Below are 17,040 nucleotides of genomic sequence, written 5' to 3'. Positions count from 1 at the left end.
AATTTGGTTCTGACAATCCCAAAGGCTGGCCGGGATCTGGTGTCCTGAAAATTCTAGTATACTGGTGGAAACACATGTGGTCTCATGCTGGAAAGCAGCGTGATCTTCTCCATCAAAGCTGAGTGTGCTCTCCCTGCCCAACTTGGTGCACACCCGTAGCTGTGTGTGCGTAGCAGAAGCCACAGGCTAAACTGCCCTTTCTCCGCCCAACAAAGATTCGATTCAGTTATCAACAACTGCAGAAGGAAAAACGGTGACATAGTCACAGTGGAATAATATTTACCAGTGAAAGCTCCCATTGCGATGAACAGACAAAGGAAGTGACAGAAGAACGTATCTGATTTAATTCCATTTATTATTCTTGAAGGACACATACATGGAGGCAAAAAAGAGAAAGAGGAGGAAGTCTGTGATTGCTAGGAATGTGGGGCAGGGAAGCAGGTTCAGGAAGGAGCAATCAGGAAAGGCAATCAGGTGGGAGTCAGGCACACAGGGGTCTATTATTATTGTTGTCATTATTACTCTTCATACTTTAGTATATATATATTTATATTAGATGTGTGCAAATGCATATATATGTATTTCCTTGCATGTATAAACATTTGAAACTTGGGATGATTTTAACGAAGAAAAGACTACATTACATGTACTAATTCAGAGAAGGGCCTGTTGTCTAGAGTGCTGAGAGCTTACCTCAGCTCTGTCACTTACCACTGGCTACCACTGCTGCCCCTCATCCCTGCGGGTGGAGACTGTGCTGTTCAGACAGGCCAGGCTGCACGCTAAAGGACAATGCATGTTGACAAAGGCTGACAGAACTAGGAAAGCTCTGGCTATCTGGGTCGCAGGCAGGCAGGGCTCATCTGCTAATCTGGTTTCATGACTGAGCACATTCCTGCAAACTTACAGCTTGCTCCCTTCATCCCTCCCCCCACCATGCCTCCCTCCTGGTGGTTAACATCTGGAGGAGTTCAGCAAGGAGACTGGCCTCACACACTGCCTTTGGAAGTGTTTTCTTCTGTGTTCAGAAGTGACTGTCTCAATAGGATCCTTGGTGTATGTAGTGGTGGCCACCTTGTCTGTTCTCTGTGAGGGGTAGGGAAGCAGATCCACGGCTGAAGTGTGCTCAGGAGCCCGTGAAGTACACCAGAGCCGAGCCAGTGGCTGAGCAGGTGGCCATCTCGGGCCTGGTTGCTGTGTAAGAGGACTCTGTGTTCTGGGCAAAGCACAGAGGTGGAACTACGGACCAAGCCCAGGGCACCTCAGATGGATGCATCTCGCCGAAGGAACCTGAGCTGTGTGTCTGCACTTCTTGCACGGAAAGACAGCTTCCAACTCCACAGGAAAGACTTGCGCAAATGCAGAACTAAAACTAGAAAACGTGTGAGACACGGGAGGAGATAAAAACTCCATTTTCTGAATGCATGTTTTCTGCCATTTATTCTCTTTAAATTCTGATTACGAAATCTGAGACAATGCTTGTAGAGACAAATATAGAGAACTAAACTCTAAAAACAACAATGACACAGATTGAAGTGGACCCTGACACTTAAGAAAAACTACAAAGTAAATGCCCAATTTTTACAAAAGGCGAAATCCTACAATAAAGGCAATGAAAGCAAAACAAAATTTAAAAATAAAACAAAAAATCCAGAATGAGCCTTTGGTACCTTTCAGTAACAAAACCCAGAACTATTTAGTTCATTATCAAGTTAATGTAATGTAAAAACATCAATATGTGAATGTTGAATCAAATCAATCAAATCAGAAGTAAATCCAAAATATACTAGAGTCTGAGGACAAGTATCATCTTCCTTTTCTCCATTTTGATTTTAACCAAAACCCTGGTGTTTGGAAAAAACAAGTATTTCTTGAAATGAATTTTTTCTGGTCAGCATCCACCTGGCAGTGTGGCACTTCACATTTTACCTAATTTCAAAATGACAACAAACTTTTTTTTTGTCCCAACAAGCCTATTACAGGAAATTAAAGTTCTGCCTTGAAATATCCTTGATATTACATCATCTGTGCCTGCGAATCCACCTTCTTCCTAGATTCTAACAAGTGTGATGATGAACCCCTCAAGACAGCTGATTGAACAGAATCAGACCATTGCCTCCTGCTTGGAACGCAGCTGCTAACAGTACAAGGAAGGACCCAGAACGACTGAACACAGCATGGTCGGAGGACTGTGCTTGTGTTCTTGGTAGAGCCGGGTGTCATGGTAAAGGCCACACCCTGTGCTTCTAGCCTACTGTGACAAGGACAATGCCACCTGAGGTTTGTCTTTTGTGTTTGTTTGCTGACACCCCCATCTCCTAAAAACCATGGCAAGAAAATGTCATCCAGCTGTGGTGGTAATTTAGCACTGCTATCCATCTGGTAGGTGTAATGCCATTATGCTAGGTATATTATGGTTACAACAAATACAGGTAGTTCTCTCTTTCTTTGCAAGCCCAATACTGACCTCACGAATCAGAACTTGCAAAGGCCTCCACCTCACCATGCTGAATGACACTCACTGTACACTGAGTAATTATAACATGGTTAGTCTTCAAATTGCTGTATCTTAGAAAACCAATTTCAGGTCTTACCAGAAGACTCACATACAAATACCCCAAAACATTCCTAGATGGTTCCTGGGGGTTTATCAAATGGAATTTGACTTGGATCTCACTTGATATCAATGGATCCGGATCCCTCAGAGCCAGCCATGACCTGACAAGCTTTCCCCTGAGAGAAAGAAAACTGTGGATCATGAGTCTGTTCCAGCCAAGAAGAAATACGTCACACTCTTCCTCTGTCCTGGGCTGTCAACCCTGGGCCTAGGATTTTAGCTTTAGAATTCAAGAAGTTATACATTTCTTTTGCAGAATCATGGTGAGAGGTATAGCAATGAGGACGCTGGAAATAAGTAGTTCATTCAGTTCTCAGTTTGACCTAATCAAGGTGGTTCCTATGTTTGCAAGTAAACATGTTTATAAGGATACAAAAAAAAATCAGTCTCTGCCCTAAAGAAGTAGACAGGGTCAGTGTTTGTCAGAACCACTCCAAGATGAGCAGAAATTTTTCGCACCAAGTACAATTCAGAGTACTCTAAACAGCCCTTTCTTGTCCACACTGCTCTGAAATTTCACTTGTGCTCATACATGGAATGAAAATGTGTGCTATCGTACTCTGAACAAAGACTGAGATTGTGCACTGGCCACATAGAAGAAAAAAGAATGTTAGGAAACACTGAAACATTAACACTGAAAAAAATAAATTATACAGCAGTATGTATGTGATACTGTAGCTTGAACCCAGGGACTCAGGTATGCTAGGCTAGCACTCTACCAACTGTGCCACAGACTCAGAAGTACAGATAGTTCTTAATATGCTTCATTAAGGATTCACAAAATATACCTGACTGAGATTTTCTTCTCTCAAAAAAATATAATTCCTTCACAAAATAGAATAAACAGCTGTTAAGGAAGCTGCATTTAAAAATCTATGTGAATTTACATACAAATAAATTGCTAGAGCTGAGAAGGCCTTCAGATACTAGTCAGACAATTATACCTATAAATTTACTATGTAATTAGTGCACCTCTTAGAATATGTCTTTCAAGCAGTCTTATACATTTAGGTGAATTTTCCCCCCACACAAGAGGAAAAGCACATTTTCCCAAATAGCCATTATTCTCAGCCCTGTAACTTGGTTGCAATCACACAATATTGCAACAGTGATTTCTAGAAACATCTATAGAAGCTTCAGAGGATTTGGAGGGGGGGGGTGGGCAAGGGCTTCTATTATAAAAGCAATCTAAAACACCTAACTTTTCAGCACGTGTTATTCAAAGCACTAGAGTAGTGACATTTGTGATTCTACAGCAAAAATCGTTAACACCCTATGTCAATTAGCATTGCTCTTTTTCCTTCCTTCTGATTCCAACATTCTAGCAGCCTGGCAGACTGATTTTGAGGTACAGTGTAGGCAGCTGAAAGAGGAAGCAGGTTTATGCAGCACTGGTATCTCCTACAACCTAAGGCAGATCCAACAGTGCATCTCCGCTGGTGACAGTCATGACAGATGCATCCCTGTAACAGGTGACAGTCCACTCAGCTCAGTGAGACTCTAGGCAAATCTGAAACTAGGAAAAACACAATCCACCATAGTCCTGATTTGGTTTAAAGCAATCATGCAATCCCCATTTTCCCACATCCTCAAAAAACACCTTTCCCGTGGCAAGCAAGGTTACTGGTGAAGATGTGGCTTTGTCGTAGTGATGCATTAGTGAGCAGGTGTGTGCTGAGTACCAGGGGGCGCTCCAAATGCATCTCCATCACTTTCTGTTTATCTTTGCTAAGGTTCTGCCTATTAGAAGAGGAGAAGAAGAAGAAAAAAAAAAAAAACACCAGTTACTGCATGGCATTGATGAGAAAATTTGCCCTTGGCAATGCTTTTTGTTTTTTCTTTTCTTTTTTCCCTCCGAAATGTCAAGAATAGAGATTGTTGAAACTGTAATAAAGTCAGTCCTATGTGATGGATCAGGGCAAATCCTGGGTTTCAGGATCACAGCCAGATTTAAATCAAAATCACCCAATGTTCCAAACATACACCAGTGGAAGGCCTACATGCTTTCACCCATCTGCTGGTTCCCCAGCGAGCAGCAAAGGGCAACACTGGAGTGTTCCCTGTTACAAATAGCACAGGTGATCTCCCGACTGCCACTCTGCCCTTCCACCATGACCTACCTGGCACCAGAGGCCTTTGTACCTGCGCTGGCTGGTCAGTGTGCAGTGTGTGCCAGCTGTCCCTGGCAGAGACCCAGAAGTAGAGAAACCTACCCAGTGGGCTCACCTGCAGCCTATTAATGTAACCAAAGTGAGATTTCTGCCTGAAAATGCTGGGCAAGCAGGCTTCCTTTGCTCAGGGTTAGGCAGGCACCACAGTGGCCAGCCACGACCAGCTCTACATGCTTCCCAGGGGAAATGCTCCTCCACCCACCTTTCAACTCAAGAGAAGGGGGAAACCTATTTTAAATATTAGCAACCTATATAATTTCTACTTTCACAAGTTTGGGACAAGCAACATGTCCAGAGCCAGTGTGCTCTGCAGACCACCATGTGGTGGTCTGATCTTCCCTTTTCTGTGTATTTTGAGGATGGTCCAGATTCCAGCATGCCCCATGCCAGTGGGGTTCTTCAGTCAGGAGGGGGGCAATCACAAATGCAAATGTGTCCCTCTGTATTTCCTGGTTGGCTGTCCAGCCTTGTCTGTTATGTGTGTACAGTGCAGCAGGAATAGGAAAGGAGATAAGAAATCAGTGGGCTGGGCACCAGTGACTCATAATGTCATCCTAGCTTCTCAGGAGGCTACGGTCTGAGGATGATGGTTTGAAGCCAGCCCTGGACAGGAAAGTCATAAGACTCTTTTCTCCAATTAACCATCAGAAAACTGGAAATGGTCCTGTGGCTCAGTGGCAGAGTGCTAGCCTTGAGCAAAAAGGCTCTAGGACAATGTGCCTAAGCCCTGAGTTCAAGCCCAACAACCAACACACAAACAAAAAGCAAGCAACTGGTCTCATCTTTCAGCACACTAAATCTGTGAACATTCCATGCAAGTCTCAAACTGTAGATGGTATACTGAATTACTACCAAAGTGAAAAACCAGTGGCTAGGAAGGGGAGGTGCTCAACTGCTTGGTAACATTTTCAGTTCTCTCCTATGAAGATGACCCCCGAATGGATGGAGAGCGCGAGCGCAGACCCCGGGTGGCCACCATTGCTGTGCTGCTGCTCCAGGTAATCCAAGGCCCTCGCTGCCCTTGGATTGGACTTCTAACATCAAGCCAAGGCCACAGAACCAAGATCAACTCTAATACCACCACCATAGGCCGCATCCGAATGCATACTGTGTTCATCCCAGATGTCTACATATTTTGGAGAGAATAGATTGTGAAAAGAATAAAAATGTCAGCCTGTGGAGTCCCCAAGGAATGTGGGGGATGAGGGGAAAGCGCCCAAAGGAACAATGAGACCACACACACACAGTGTTTTTAAAAAGGTTTTTGCACAAACAGTGAGAGGCCTACTGGGGTTTTGCATTCATTAAGCCACCACTTACCCCAGTTTTCTTTTCTTTTTTCAGTCCTTTGATGACAGAGATCTGATTGGGTAATTTCTTTAGATGAAATAGGTTATACAAATACCCTAATTTTTCCAACGAGTATTCAAATGTTCCGTCTTTATAAAAATAGCTTGAAGAACCTGTAAATACTTTCTGTGTGGGTTTTGCCTCTGCTTAAAACATGCACAAAGAAACCACCCACCACCATCTGTGGACTTTTCTTGATGTGGATGGCAGGGATGGCAGGGCTCAGTGTGGTGGGGGCTGCTTTGTGATTCTATCCTCCCCCAGCTGAGCCGGGACAGTCCCTGTTCTGAGAGGCTCCGGAGACCTCGTACTCATGACAGCCACGCCCCCAGGGGTGCATGCCGCTTCCACTGAGTTACACGTAGACACTCAGGACTTCAACTTGAAAAACTGCCAAAACCTCACAATTACTACGTACAGAAAGACTGCAAAGACATTCCCCAAAAATGTCCATATGGTGAGCTCTGGGCCTTGCTTTCCATGTTCTACTTTACAGTTTCTATTTTTCCCCAGGTTTTCTAGATAAGTCTAGGCTACTTTCATAAGAAGAAATAAAATAGTGTACATTTAAAAAATGAAATAATCAAAATGTTACCTTACTTAATAAACTTTTTAATTTTTTTTTAATTTTGAAAGTGGATCCATGTACTTGATAAAATGAAACCCACACCATATTTAAGTCTAAATATGAGACAAACTTATTAGGTCCTTTATGTTTTCCAAAAGACATGATTTACGAAAGCAGGCTAAAAGGTACTGTGATTGGCTAAGGAACTGCAGCATTTCCTCCCGCCCAAGTTTGTTTTTGTAGACCATCATTTCTCCAATATAAAGTTCAACCTACAAAAGTTCTTTCATATAATGTTTTTCAAAATTCTGCAGTGCAGTCCTCTCTGGTGTGTGTGGGGGATGGCTCTGGACCTTCTTGGGGAGGCAGATGCTCAGGTCTTTTAAACAATACGCCATAGTTGCACATGATGTATGCACACATATGCTTCCAATCATCTCTAGATTACTTATGAAACCTAGCACAATTTAAATGCTATATAAATAGATGTCATATTGTACTAAGATATAATGAGAAATAGAATCTGCAGGTGTTTATACAGATGTACTTTTTAAAAAATATTTTCCATCTGTGATAGGATGAATCAAAGCTGTAATATAAACTAACAATTTAAAATAGAAATTGTCACCTATTTTAATAGGTAGAATAGAATTATTCTTCTTGAAAGAATGGGGTGTAAGTTACAAACTAATACTCTAATTCGTGGCAACAACTGAACATTAGAAAGAGAACGAGGCTTCTTTGTGTTAACATTGAACAGTCTATAATTAATGCACTAAAAGCTTAGGGAGACTCTATATGCATCCCTTTGACCTTAATCCCTAGGACAATTCAAGAAAGATGACCTCCAAAGAATAAAAAATAACTAACTTACCTTTGATGCCAACCGTGGTTTCAGACCTAGGAATGAAAAGACCGTGTTGCTTTCCTTTGATTCAAAAAAGCTGTCATAATCCTAGGGGGAGAAAAAGAGGATTGGACAAAGTTTATAAATAAAAGCAAACAATTATTTTTATAGCTGGGTGCTTTTGAGAAATTCCTTATGGAGATAAAACATATCATTGCCTCTGTAGGGATCAGGAGAGCGCTTCATACACTTGCGAGGATTATTCCACTACAGTACAAAAGCTTCTTTGTAATAACAACCCCAACAACTTTTCCACCCAAAACTTAAGACACCATTAAAATTTGTCCACAGATATGAAATAGGAACTTACTCCCTTTTTTCTTCACATGCCAGACTAATTCTATCTATTGTGGAATCACTCTGACCTAAGATTTTACTTGAGGTCTTAAATCTGGAAGGCTGCCTCACAATTCCAGTTCATATTTTGCTATCCAGGGGTTTAAAAAAAAAACTGGCTGGGTAAACAACAGCTGAAAGGTCTCTAGGTGTCAACATGAGTTGCTTCTATTCTGCTTTTGAAGTCTTCCACATTTTTTGAGACTATATCTTCAGAGAGAATAAAAAGATCAAATAAAAAATAAAGGAAACTGTATTCTCTATAACATTTATCTTTGCCTCAGTCACAGAATCATTTTTTTCTCTTACTTTTACAAGCACAACCATCAAGAAATTCTGATCAGTGTGTCCTTCCATTTTTCTTTTCCAAAGTTTATATACATCCTATGACCTAGTTTTTTTAAGTTAAGGTAGAACAGTTTAAACCTTGGTAGTTTGGTCAATTTCATCCTGAATAGAGATGGAAAGCAGACAGTTCTCTGTCACTTTTAGGCATGCTTTGTGCTGGTGACTTACAAATAAATATTCTGTTGTGTCCTATTCTGCACGGACCAGTGGGGTAGAGACTGGCGCAGCGGGAGCGCGGGAGCCCTGGGATGTGGAGCTGCGTTTCTGTGGCGTTGGGCTCCACACTCCGGGTGCTCCGTGATGACCCGTGCCTGAGAGGAAGCCAGGCCTGCGCACCTGTGTGCTGCTGCCCAGGAACCCTCAAGAACCCCTGCTGGGCTGAGCCAAAGGCTTCACAATGACAGGTGAAAAGGAGCTCCAACCCCCAAACTTTGTACAGGTTTGTGGATGCCGCAACTCTTGTCCAAAATTTTTAGCCAGGTGAGTATCACAGTTCTGAAAGGAGTTGTCATGTGAATTCAGTCATGTCAGCTTTAGGCCAACCAGCTGCTCCTTCCTGGGTCGACCAAGAGGGAGTAGCATGTCCGCATGGAAGCTCAACATGCAAGCGGCCTATCAGCTAAGCAGACAGGAGGGGACAATCAGCTAAGCAGGTGAGTTGTTGGGACGGAGTGGTCAGGGAAAGAACAGCACTGGGGAAGATGGAATTTGGCATGGTGACTGGTTTCCTTGTATGCTGGACTTAACCAAGATCAAAGTTCTGCATTTTACTTATATACAAGGGTGCAGGAGTCATATACGAGTTTGGAGCAAGGAGTAAAGCAATCTAGTTTCCTGAAGATAATACCTAAGTGAGCTGTGAGGAGAATAGCTCAGAAAGAGGCCAGTAAGAAGGAAGCTAGGGAAAGGAGGGGATTGTAGCATGGTGGTGCCAGCCAGACCATGGGGGAGGCAATGAGGACAGAGAGAGTGGTGGACATTGGAAAAGTAGACTTCACATGTGTTTGTAGGAGGCTGAGGGTGACAGGGAAGAGTGAGAATTAACTTGCTCTGTGTTCGCTGCAGCATGTAAAGACTGGAGAGAAAGCAGATTCCAGGAAGGCTGCAGTCAATTAAACATGTGATGTCTGAGAAACCATATGTGACAGAGCAGCTGAGAAAATATAAACAAGAGAACCAAAGATTGCCAGTAGTTCTTGGATATTACAGGCTTTATGGAACTTACCCAAAAATATATAATCTTTTGTAAGACAAATTAAGACCCCCAACTATATTACAAACAGGTCTAAGATGTAGGACAAAAGGCGTCAACTAGAAATGTTACATTCTTTGTCATAAAGCTTTGTCATTTAATAACATTTCATTAGTGTGGGTTTAAGTCACACGTTCTGTGAAAATGTGTTGTTTACACTGCATGTGGTAAGAGGAAGAAGAATGCTAGGCCATGGCTAGATTTATCCCATCCCTTTAAATACCTTTCTGTGAAATTCCCCTTCCTTCCGTACTCTGCCTCTACTCAGTCTAAATGTTTTCCTTAGGGAATCTCATTCTAATTAATTCCCATCTTCTAGCTCTGATCACTCCTTTGGGTTCTGGTTCCTATAAGCAAACAACTGTTCACAGACACTTAAAATGGGCCCCACTGTGTAACACGCTCTATACACCCAAAACCAAAGCAGTTCAGGACCCTTCTCATCCCTCAACCACTATTGTATACATCATTCAAGCCTCTCCATTTTTCTATCTCTGTTTCCATCACCCTAACCCAAGCTACACTTATACACTTATACATAGTTAATAAGGGGTTATTAGCTATGGCCCACTCTGCCTGCTCTCACCTATTTCTACCCACTGTCATCCTGCTAGGGGGGAGCAGGTGGATCTTTGAAAAATGCAAATGTGATCCTATCACAATGTGTGTGAAATCACTTGCTGCAAAAGAGTTCTCTCTGCTCATAGCCTAAGGTTTTTTTTATATACTCATCAAATGGTTGCAGAAAGGTGCAGATAAATGTCCACTTATCTGTACAGTGCATCTTCATCAGAATCAATCCCTTCATCCTTCTCCCTTTCCCCTTTTGAAATTCAGTGCCATATCTCTATGGAGGCCTCTTGCTAAATTGTGTCCACACAAGAGTTTAGAACTTTTCAATTAAGGTAATTACTTTCTTAAACAAAAGTGTCAAGTACAACATTGTAATTAATCTCAAACCCAGAATAACTTACAGAAAATCATTTCTAAGCCTGGCGCTGGTAGCTCATGCCTACAATCCTAGCTACTCAGGAGGCTGAGATCAGAGGATCACAGTGTGAAGCCAGCTTGGGTATAAAAGACTCTTACCTCTAGAAAACCAGAAGTGGAGCTGTGGCTCAAACTGGTAGGGCGCTAGCCTTGAGCAAAAGAACTCAGGGACTGTGCCCAGGCCCTGACTAACCAAAAAAAAAAATCATTTCTAAAAGTCTATGTTAATGCAGGTGAAAGAGAAGGAATATGGTTGAAGTACTTTGTTTATATGTATGAAAACAAAATATTGGAACCTGTCACAACTGTTTCTGAGACGAAAAAAGAGGAGCTGGACACTGGTGGCTCACACCTGTAATCCTAGCTACTCAGGAGGCTGAGATCTGAGGATAGAGGTTCAAAGCGAGCCCAGGCAGGAAATTTCATGAGAGTCTTATCTCGAATTAACCAGCAAAAAGCCAGAAGTGGAGCTATGGCTCAAGTGGTAGAGTGCTAGCTTTGAACAAAAAAAAAAAAGGTCATGGACAGTACCCAGGCCCTGAGTGCAAGCCTTAGGACTGGCAAAAATGAAAAGGAGTAGCAAGTGGGAAATGTTAGCAAGAGAGTGATGGGGTATGAGTGACTGGAATATATTGTACCCATGTGCGGAAATGTTATAATGAATCCTTCCTAATGTATGCTAATTTAAAAAGTTCAAACACAAAGGACAGTCCATATTAGACTAATACCTGATGCCAATCAGGTTACTAGTAAGATCTGTGTCCAATGGACAAATGAACTGGGGCTGTCAACAAATGATCAGCATATCATTCTTCTGTTATATCATGCTCTTAACAATTGCCTAGTTTTAAAAAAAATGTGAAAAATATACTTGGTGACATTCAAATGCTTTTGGGTATCCTAATGAGTCTTCAAGTCCACAGAGATAAATTAATTTTTGTCATATCTGGACAAAGAGTAAATGATAAGTTAAAATCTAGAACTTCTTAATAACATTTCTCAGAGTTCAAGCACACAATGTGAGACCATTTAAGAATAATATCATCTTGGGAATTGAAAAATCACTTCTTCCAATGTGACCATTTTCTTCACGACCACAATGCCACAATGATGAGAATTCCTGAAATCACAAAATGTAAACTCTCACCTGTAAGTCTCATACATATGCAAATATATATTTAGATATTATATGTATATGTTGCTGGGCACGGGTGGTTCAGACCTGTAATTCTACTATTCACAAGGCTGAGAACTGAGGATAATGATTTGAAGCTAGCTGGAGGAGAAAAGTCGATGAGACTCTTATCTCCAATAAACTACTAAAAAAAAGCCTGAAGTGGAACTATGGCTCAAGTGGTCGAGTGGAAGGCTTCAGCAAAAAAGAAGCTCAGGTATAGTGCCAAGACCCAGAGTTCAAGCCCCAGAACCAGCACCAAATAAAATTAAATAATTATATGTGTATGTAATAAATGAGGAAATAGGATACTAGTATTCTTAAATAAGAGAAAGATTTTTAAAAATCAAGTTGTATTTCATTAAAAAAAAAACCAACTCCAATAATGTTTCTACATTGCTTACTGAATCTGGCAGTGAGAGGTGCTCTTTGAAGTGTTTATAAATACCAGTCACAGACCGCACATTTTCGGGATATAAAGATCAGCAGACTGCACATTTTCAGAATATATATAAAGAGATTACCTCGGAATGACTTTGCAGAGGAATACAAACTTAAAATTACACACAAAGTAGCCAGTTTCAGGGCCAGTACACACCTTCATTATATCTAAGATAAAGAAGAAACAAAGTTACTTTCTTTCTAATGCCAATTTCTTAGGAAAAGCAAAGTTTCTGGGCAGCAGAATATAGTATAACTTAGCACTCTTACTCACTAAGCTGAAGAGCTGTTTTTTAAAGGAAAAGAAAGAACTCTTATTGTGATAACATCTAGAACAGGCAGAGGTTACAAGAGTCTCCCTCTCCTACATGGCTCAGTTAAGAGACATTATCTGGACACTCCATTAGACTAGGACAGACAAAGCAAGCACCGGAGATGAAGATTTTTTTTTATCGTAAAGGTGATATATAGAGGGGTTACAGTTACCTAAGTCAGGTAATGAGTGCATTTCTTTTTGAACGGTGTCACCTCTTCTCTTCAGTTCTCCCAGTTTTTTCCCTCCTGGCCTCCCTCCCACCAAAGTTGTATAGTTCATTTCCAGCATAGTGTCTAGTGAGTGTCACTGCTGAAGACCTTTAACTCTTCTGCCCTTTCAATGTTTCCCAGGAGAGCAGCCGTTCGACTGCAGCCACACAGACCCATGCTCAGTCACAATTAGGTGACCAGGGCATCACCAAATAGAAGGCCACAGGGAACACAAGTGACGCACGGACAGCAAGGAAATGGCTGCCGCCATTGATCTGAATGAGTCAAAGGAAATTAGGCTCGCCCAAAGGAAGAACATAAAAAAGCAAACTGAAATGAAAGACACCTTTTTATAGAAGCCCACTGCAGCTGTCCCTGCTGGTGCTGTTGGCATGGGGCAGAGGCTCCTGCTGAAATTCTTCTCAAGCCCGAGATGGTCCTGGGCAGAACTGTTTTAAAAAATTAGTATACTAGTATAAGGGGGTGAGGGGCCACTGTGAGAACTCCAGACACGCACAGTGTACCTGGAACGCCCTGGTTTTGTGGGTAAAGACTGGAGATGCTATCTTGGGCTTTATGAAACCTTGGTGAGAGAGAGCTGGCAGTTCTAGTCAGACAGCACAGGTAGGATGCAGAAAGACTCCATTTGGCATTTTTTAAAAATGGCAAACACTGAAATGTGCCTAATCCTGAAGCAGGGGGTTTGAACCCCTGACTTCTGTTTAGGATCTGTGATCACACTGGTTCCTGATGGCAGAGCAGGCATGCACACCTATCTCCCTTCACTCTTGTCAGATGCCAAATGAAACTACAGGGAAATACAAACAAATAAATATATACATATAACACATATGTATATGGATATATATATATGGATACACATATTTGGTTGTAAATTTTTCCAATAACAAACAATTAAAATGTAAACAAATACAACTGGATTAGTGGGGGGGGGGGAACAAGCAGAGGAGAGCAAAGCATCAAACAAGAGAAGTACAACCTTCCCCTAGGTAACCACAGAATCTCTGCAAGGCAGAGACACACAGCAGTGGAGACTCCTGGTGCACCAGGGAACATCCAAGCATCAAAGATGCATGCCTGGGTGGAAGGGATGAGGCACAATCCCTTTTCAGGCAGCCAGATCTCTCTAGAAAGGCTCTTAAAAGAACTCTGCCTGCCCGTCCCAGTGCAAAGGCCTGCTCACTCTGGACTCTGTATCAGCACATGAGAAAAAGAAATGTACAATGGAAAGGAGGGCTGTTCTGGAAGAATACACTTTCTCATGTGTACTCTATTGCTCTCTCCTTAGCACCTCCAGGCTTCCTGCTGCACCCCAGTCTCCTGCAGTCTCATCTACCCTCCTTCCCAGAGGGAAACAAGTTTGTGCAAGCCTGAGGAGCAGGCTTCTCTAAGAGGGCAAGACAAAATATGGCAAGCAGAATCAGTGCTCAAGGGAACAGGGAAACCTTTAAACATGCTTCTAACTAACAGCCTGCAGAGATCAAACACACTGTGGCCACAAAACAAGATGGAGCCAGTATTTTTTAAAAAGTAATAGAAAACCACAACCAAAGAGCGGAAATTACACTTGATTGCTATATAAAAAATTTGACAAACAACAGACTGAGGGGCAAAATGGCACAGGGCTAAAAAGCCAAGCTAGGGATATAGAAGACAAAGAGCAAGAATGTCTCAGAGTCCACAGCATCAAGGCCAAGAGAAAAGCAAAGGGTACTGACAGTTACAATCTAAGACCGAATTGGCACCAAAGAAAATCAAACCATACCAAATCCTGTATGTCAAGAATGGAGGACAGGCTGGGAATGTGGCTTAGTGGTAGAGTTCTTGCCTAATAAGCATGAAGTCCTGAAAGTTTGATTCCTCATGCCACATAAACAGAAAACGCCAGAAGTGGCGCTGTGGGTCAAGTGGTAGAGTGCTAGCCTTGAGCAAAAGAAGCTCAGGGACAGTGCCCAGGCTCTGAAGTCAAGCCTCAGGACTGGCAACAGAAAAAAGAAAAATTGAGCTTCTCTGAAATGAAGAAAAGACCTTAGCTTTTAAGTAGAAAAGTATTTCCAATAGTTGAGCAGAACACATTTTTTTAAAAAGCACATTCCAGAACTGAAAACAAACAAAAAACAATATCGACCCTATAGCTGTCTAAAGAAAGAAGTAAAACAGCTTAAAAAGAAATCTAATCTAGCAGCCATGAAGTCTTCTAATCAGTGCCATGAATGTAGAAAATGAACTAAAGCAAAGCTTCCTGAAAGAGCATGACTTTAAAATTAGGTTTCATTTATATTTTTGGCAGTGCCAAGGATTGAACCCAGGGCCTCTCACTTAAGCCACACTCCAGCTCTTTGTGCTTTAGTTATTTCTTCAGATAGGGTTTTGCACTTTTTGCCCAGGCCAGCCTGGGGCTGGAATTTTTCTACTTTTCACAGATATGCACCACCATGCTCAGCTCGCTTGTTGAAACAATGTCTTGCTAGCAGTTTTTGCCCAAGCTGGCCTTGAACCATGATAGTCCTGATTGCTCTCTCTAGACTACCTGAGATTATAGGTATGAACCACCATGTCTAGCCTCAAATAAATACTTTTCTTTTTGTTGGCCATTAGTCTTGAACTCAGGGCTTGAGCGCTGTCCCTGGGCTTTTTTGCTGAAGGTTAGTGCTCTACCACTTGAGCCACAGCACTACTTCTGGTTTTCTGGTGGTTCATTGGAGATAAAAATCTCATGGACTTTTCTGCCTGGAATGGCTTCCAACTGCAGTCCTCAGATCTAGTATTACAGGCATGAACCATCAGCACCTGGCTTAATACTTTCTTAAAAGAAAGTTTACCACAACATGTTAAAAAAAAACATTTTTTCAGTACATGGTCAATAAAATACATGAAAGAAAAGGTATACCAGATACCAGAGAAATATGGCTAGAGTTAGTACAGTGGTTAAAGGTCACAAGGAGACTGCCTGGACATTCACACTGTGTCATTCCCTCTTAGGCTAAAAGGATTTAGTAGAATAGGATCACGTGCCCTCCCCTGGGGCTGCTCAAACACTTTTGCAGGGATCAGTATTTATAGAATGATATCAATATGAAAACATATACCTGTTTATACACACAAAAGGGAGTGTGACATAACTTCAGTAATTCTGTGTGCATTAGAATGTCAAGACAAAGCCAGGAAAAGAAGCTACAAGAGTATTCAATTTCACCTTTCAAAGAGTAAATACTGTGCAGATTTTAAAATCAAGGAGCATAGATATTAACATATGAAGCAGGGAGCGGAAGTAACTTAGAACTGCCAAGGCAGGACTTCATGAGGAGGTCATGTCTTGGGGCGGGGGATGGCCCTCTGTTTACTGGGCTTTGCTGTCCTGACCTTGATATTAACACGGCCTGCTTGTCTCGCAATGTTTTGCTCTTCATTCTCTTAACTGCAGACAGCCCAGAAAAATAGAGACTATAGAAAAAATACCTCCAGTCTAATCTCAGTGCAGGTGTCCTGCTAGCTGTGCACCCGGGGAGGCCTCCATGTCTGCAGGAAGCTTTTCAGTATTCACAGCGCAAGCCATGGTTTTTATGACAGTCACGTCCCAGCATTCATCACTGTAGAATATTGAGGCAAACAGCTCAGTCAGGTGAAAATGGGAGATTAAACATTTATAGATGGAAGCATAAAAACCAGGACTATGCAGAGGAGACAGAGCACAAAGACTATCTGTTGGACCAGGCACATGGGGGTGGGTGCTCAGCCTCTGGCAATGTGGGGCATCTGTGTCATCTGTTCCCCACTCCCCAGCTTTGCCCTTCCTGACAAATGCAACCATGCCACCAAGAACAGCAAACCACTGGGTGGAGAAGACTCTCCTTGAATCCAGAGCTCAATTGATCTTTTACATAGACAGCCTTGGATACAACAGATTTTCAAATTCAGATGAGAAGTCTCCTGTGAGAATTCTGCATCAGGGACAGGTAAGCTTCTAATAGTGGTGAGGGCCTGCCTTATTTCATCTTGGCAGTTTAGGAAAAGGCTCACCAAGCTCACATTTGATCCATTTGACTTTGGCCTTTATTGTAGTGGGAACACAGGACAGAAAGGCAAAGTACCGGAATGTTTCCCTTTAAACATCCAGATTCCCAGAGGAGATTCTTGCTCACACTGGGACACTGCAGGGGACTGGTTAAAACAAAAGTAATAAGGATAATAACAGCTTATGCTAATTCAGTTTCTTCTATCCATCTATCTCCAATTAACCACAAAAAGCCAAAATTGCAGCTGTGTTTCAAGTGGTAGAGCAGTAACTAGCCTTGAACACAAAAGTTCTGGGACGGCACCTATGCCCAAAGTTCAAGCAC

General features: G+C 42.1%; 1 protein-coding gene across 1 annotated transcript in view; it reads right to left on the bottom strand.

Annotated features, from left to right (window-relative positions):
* Positions 1 to 336: 336 nt before the first annotated feature.
* The window catches only part of Sh3bgrl2 (SH3 domain binding glutamate-rich protein like 2), a 46,676-nt gene continuing 29,972 nt past the window's right edge, over positions 337 to 17,040 (bottom strand). The window contains exons 3-4 of the mRNA XM_013032277.1: positions 7,581 to 7,661; positions 337 to 4,357 (exon numbers count right to left, since the gene is read on the bottom strand). Of these exons, the coding sequence (XP_012887731.1) occupies positions 4,346 to 4,357; positions 7,581 to 7,661 (93 nt within the window). The 3' untranslated portion in view covers positions 337 to 4,345. The remainder of the gene's footprint in view (positions 4,358 to 7,580; positions 7,662 to 17,040) is intronic.

Source organism: Dipodomys ordii, unplaced genomic scaffold (genome assembly GCF_000151885.1).
Source record: "Dipodomys ordii isolate 6190 unplaced genomic scaffold, Dord_2.0 Scaffold152, whole genome shotgun sequence".
Classification (NCBI taxonomy): domain Eukaryota; kingdom Metazoa; phylum Chordata; class Mammalia; order Rodentia; family Heteromyidae; genus Dipodomys; species Dipodomys ordii.
Note: the sequence above shows the minus strand (reverse complement) of the source record. Positions and strands in the feature narration are given on the sequence as shown.